The sequence below is a fragment of the Aegilops tauschii genome, chromosome 7 (genome assembly GCF_002575655.3).
Source record: "Aegilops tauschii subsp. strangulata cultivar AL8/78 chromosome 7, Aet v6.0, whole genome shotgun sequence".
NCBI classification, from domain to species: domain Eukaryota; kingdom Viridiplantae; phylum Streptophyta; class Magnoliopsida; order Poales; family Poaceae; genus Aegilops; species Aegilops tauschii.
In genome coordinates, this window is record NC_053041.3 from 637,967,954 (window position 1) to 637,973,305 (window position 5,352).

Sequence of the window (5,352 nt, forward strand, 5' to 3'; positions counted from 1 at the left end):
AATTGTTTTCCTTTATTTATATTAAACTTTTTAATTTAATATTATATGCCTTATCTTACTAGTAACCACATATTATTTTATTAATACACGCAATTTTTAACATACTATCTCGACTAGTATTTTTTTGTACAACTAGTATAATTAACTATATTGTCACGCTTTCGTATAGTAATATTCATATGTTTTTATTATTTATCATTATGAAAATAGTTTTCACATGTTAAAGATTAAACTATATTTTTACAAAAAATGACATAATTTTCATTTTAATTTGAGATATTTCTGCAAATCTTTTATCACAATGCATTTCTCCGTAAATCTAAAAAAACGAATATATAACATTTCTACGAGTATACATTTCTGTAGATTATATTATAGCATTTTTATATCTTTCCATATCCTTAGTATCCTTAAATATCCAAACTTGGTAGAGTGTTTAAGAGTTTACGAGGAGTCTGAAATTTAGTTGTAACTACAAACAAATAAGTTCCTCGCCCCTCGCTCTCGTTACCGGAGCTTCCAACATAGAAAGGGGATCCCATGAGTTCCTCGAGGGTCGCCGAAAACCGTGTCGGCTTACTCTCGCTTCGCACTTACTGCAACTAGGAGGAAGGGCGGAGGGGTTTGAGCCCTCGTTGCTAATATATATAGGACTCAACTGTAAGATATTTGTATCATATCTAAAGAGATTTCTCGCTTAATCGGTGAAAAAAAGATAAAAGAAAAGAAATTTCTTTCAAATATAGAAATGTGAATCTGGATGTAAGTTGGGGAGTGTCCTTACAACCTCTGTTGTGGTCCTGCTCTGCTGAATCTCGATCAGAAAGCTGATTATGCTGGGCAGATCGATCTGGAATGATAAAAAAAAAAAAGGAATAAAAACAGAGGCCAGAAACCAAGAACGATCCTGGCATTACACCGCAACAGTGGCACTTGTGTTGCCTGACACAACCGGTGAAAACCACCTCACTCCCTCACGGCGTCACCACGCGCGCGTGTCACTGTCAGACAACAGACCATGTCCAGCTCACTCGAGAGAGCTCAGCTCAGCTCAGCTGGGATCACCGTCTCCATCTTTATAAGCCAGCAACGCCGCACAGACACACACTGGTCTCCCACGCACGCAAGCAGCTGCCAGCACCAACCATCCTCAAAGCGGCAGCTCGACCGGCAGCCATGGCGCGCGCCTTCGTGCGCTCCATCTCCTTCCCTCTCAGCCCCTCGAGGTCTCCCAAGTCGCGTGCGCCATCGTCGTCGTACCACGGGCGGTCTGTGAGCTTGCCGTGCCGCTCGCACCCGATCTTGGCGCACCTCCACACCCACATCCGCTCCGTGCGCGCCTGGGCGCAGCAGGGCCCGTCGGCGTTAGCCTCCTCCGTGGCCACGGGACTGGCGCACGTCGACGCACTCCACGCGGCGCTTGGTGACCTGCTGGACCTGCCCGAGGCCCAGGCAGCGCTCTCCGGCGCCGGAGGCAGCGTGGACCGCCTCCTGGACTCCTTCCTCCGCCTGGCCGACGCGCACGGCTACTTCCAGGAGGCCGTGGTGTCGCTCAAGCAGGACGTCGCCGAGGCGCTGGCTTCCGTGCGCCGTTGCGACGGGGCACGCCTTGCTTCTGCAGTGCGGTCGCAGCGCGGGGCCGGGAAGGAGCTCGCGCGCCTCGCCGCGGCGGCCAGCGAGTGCGCCGTCAGGCCCTCGCGCCTGAGTATGCTCGGCGGCAGCCAAGGCAGCGCGGCTGAGGTTGAGGTGACCGGGCTGCTGATGGAGTCGGCCGCGGCCACGGCTTCGGCTTCGGCCGCGCTGTTCGGGGCTGTGGCGGCCATGTTGGGGTCCGTGGCGGCGGAGTCGTGCTCGTGCAAAGGCACCACGGCCCTGGTGTGTCTGGTGAGGCAGAACAAGAAAAAGGCGCCGATGCCGAGGTCGGGGGAAGAGGACAGGGTGACGGCGGCCATGGCGGAGAGGCTGGAGGAGCTGGAGGTGTTCATCGACGAGCTCGAAGCCGGGAGCGAGAAGGTGTTCCGTAGCCTCGTGCAGACCAGGGTCGCGCTCCTCAACATCCACACACTGCACATCTTCTAACTTTACTACTACCAACCATCTTAGCTGTACTAGTGAAATTAGTGGCAGCAATCCAGTGTAACTGTAAATAAGTAGTAGATGATGAATAGAAGAAGGAATATGTAGTAGGGGAAGTGCATGGATGAACCGGGTACATGTGAACTCACTTTGAAAAACACATTTCTAAATGCTAAAAAAATCCAAAAAAGGCGGCATGGGTATGTATTCATGTTCTATGTGTGTGCATAAAGTTTCACGAAAAAATAACTTTTTTTGTGGCCTGTACAAAAAAGACAAAAATATGTCTTTTTTGCAGAGACAAAACAAAAAGACTTTTTTCACAAAACTTTGTGCCGCGCACACACATTTGTGAACATGTATGCATGGAATTTTCTTTTGATTTTTTTTAGATTTTAAAATGTACTTAAAATGCATTTTTTGAAAAGTGGGTGCAGATACCCATGGGTTCAGATCGTGCCCACTCTATGTAGTAGTCTCTTTGTAAACTAATATAAGAGCGTTTAGATCATTAAAGTAATAATCTAAAAGCTCTTATATTAGTTTACAGAGGGAGTACTAATCTTGGTTCTGCGCATCATTTAGTGTTCAGAAATTAGTACACTTTTCATGATGTTAAAAGAGAAGTGGAGAGTGATAAAATAGGAAATGACACAGTCGACTGAATTGTTTTTGTGACCGGTCGATTCTATCTGTACCGTTGGATCTATTCATCTTCCACCTCAAACCCGACACACACTGTTCATCTTCTTCCTCTGGCCGCCCTCCAGTCTAGGCCGAACCGCCAGCCTCCGTGGCCCGTGGCCGCTGGCGCTTCCGCGACCGCCTCGCCGCCCTGCCCCCCGACCTCCCCCCACCGCGAGGCTTGCCGCCGCCCCCGGCCATCCCTCTAGGCCCACCCCCATCTAGTTTTCTTCTCAGACGAAGCCACGCCACGGCCGTCCACCACCGCCTCCACCCTGAACCCTAAGATTGATAATGGGGTGATGACGGCGAGCCCCTCCCTTCTCTCCTGCGAGGACATTCCTTCTCCTTCCTTCAATTAAAATTGACTGACCCAAAACTGAAAAGCCAGCTGACTGAAATGTAGCTAATCTGGATAAAATGTGTAGTACATGCCGGGAATTAAGCATGATGTGTCATCACTGATCAGTAGTAATCTTGTCATCCAAACAAAATGTGCAACTCATGTTTCTTCTGAATCTAATGTTTGGTTAAAAAAACAACTAGTTTGGATCTCCTCTGAATTTCGCCGTGAATTTGGAGACTTTGACTGCAAAGGCCCATCTGTTATTTACTGTCGAAGCTCATATATGGAGAGGGCCATACACACTGCCATCCTCTGAATGAAAAACACAATACTCCTCTTCTGAAAATATAAGGTGTGATTGACTTTGTACGGTCCTTGATTCATGATTTTGGTAATCAATAAATATACCAAATCGCATGGATTGAACATTTATAAATCGTATCATTGTATTTGTCTGGGAAACAATTTCATTTCATATATCTTTACACTAATTTATAGACATGCAATAATAAAATTCATTGAACTTATATGTGTGATGAAGAATAAAGATAAAATAAAGTATACCCTATATTTTAGAAAGGAGGGAGCGGTACTCTTTTTTCTTGCGGTGTGGGAATGGTACTCAGAAGCACCAAATTCGGTAACTGAAAACTTGGTTAGAAAATCTAAATGAAAATCGTTCATAAATCAAAGGACAGTATAGCAGATGACAACACATGATGCATGGGAGGCACCGGAGATGGGCAAGACATCGGCATAGTATTATCCCTAAATGGCCTATTTAAAACTTAGTTTGTTCCCACATTTGACCCCTCTTATTCCCACATTTGATCCCTCAAAGCCGTGTCAAAATTGTATGTCACACAATCGTATCGCCAAACGGTTTGGCATCTTACTTTTACCGCAGTTGACACCGTATAAAGGGGGAGACAGAAAAAACAATTTTGTCAAGCACCCCCCAGCATCAGCATATCCACCACGAGCTCCATGGCCACGCGGATTGATTCGACCGTGTAACAAGATGACAAACCAAACCAGTCGGGGAGCACGCGCGTGGCAGGAATGATACAATTACAGTTTTATTTATTTATCATAATGATACAAAAATTACAGTTAGAGGTACAGGCCTACACAAGACGTCAAAACGAGAGGACAGTGTCACCTGTCACGCCCGGCGCACACGGCCTGTCTCCCCGCTCCCTCGCACGGCCACTCTACCTGCGCGCCGCGATCGGATCGTGTCGGCAGGCTCCGGCCGGCCGTCCGTGTCCGGGAGCGACGACACCGCTCGCTGCATATGCTACCTCTGTCGATCGATCCACGGATGGATGACGTGCTGGCTGGCGACCAAAGCGCAAAGGAACCACGGATCGATCCACAGATGGATGACGTGCATGTTAGAGGGAACGTAAAGTAGGTTCGGGTGTGGTTGCCGACGCCGGCCGGCCGATCACAGTGGTCGGCTGTAAGACATGGCATCTCTTGGTGTCTCGGGTAGTTCATGCTGGTATCTCGCCGGACGTGACACGCATGGACGGTGTCCGGTCGGGGGGATCGACCTGAAGTATCTACTAGCAGCAAACATAGTACTACGTATATCCATCTATCCATTGTTGCAACGAGATGTACTGGCACTGCTACAGAGTCAAGAGACGGAGCATATCCATGCATGCTAGATAGACATGAAGGTGGCCATTAACGAACCATGCATGCTTCCGTGTTAATTTGCATGCGGATGCATGCTAGTAGTGATCATGTGCTCGATCACACTGCATGCTAGTGGTGCTCCATTGTTTTCTTGTGCTTGATCGTGGACATGATTAGCTGTGCTGCAGAGGGCAGCTATAGTCGAGTAGTACTACTATCAGCCGAGCCGTAATGTGGTCTGACAGTGAAACGCGACGAGAGGTTTTCAGCTGTGTGTCAGACAAGGCAAGTGGCATTGTATAGCCTGGTAAGATCTGCTCTCTGTTTCTGGCCTCTGTTTTTTCTCCATTTCTTTTTTGTGATTTCAGATCGGTCACCTGAGCAAAAAATCAGGTTTCTGATCGAGATTCAGAAAATAAAGCCTAAGAGCAGGCTGTAACCAATAACTAAACTAGTCAGTTCCACCAAGTTATATTTCCGTGGCTTTAATGAAAGCCAACAAAAAACCTTCTTATATCTTATATCTTATATTTAGTAATTGAAAGCACCATACGAGCCTCCACGTTATATCTTATATTTAATAATGTTTTTTTTTTTGA

At 47.1% G+C, this 5,352-nt stretch overlaps 1 protein-coding gene across 1 annotated transcript; it reads left to right on the plus strand.

Annotated features, from left to right (window-relative positions):
- The first annotated feature begins 318 nt into the window (after positions 1-318).
- Positions 319-2,234, plus strand: LOC109759648 (uncharacterized). The gene has a single exon (XM_020318472.3). It carries the CDS (start codon positions 1,177-1,179, stop codon positions 2,077-2,079), a length of 903 nt encoding a protein of 300 aa, XP_020174061.1. The 5' UTR covers positions 319-1,176; the 3' UTR covers positions 2,080-2,234.
- Positions 2,235-5,352: the final 3,118 nt, after the last annotated feature.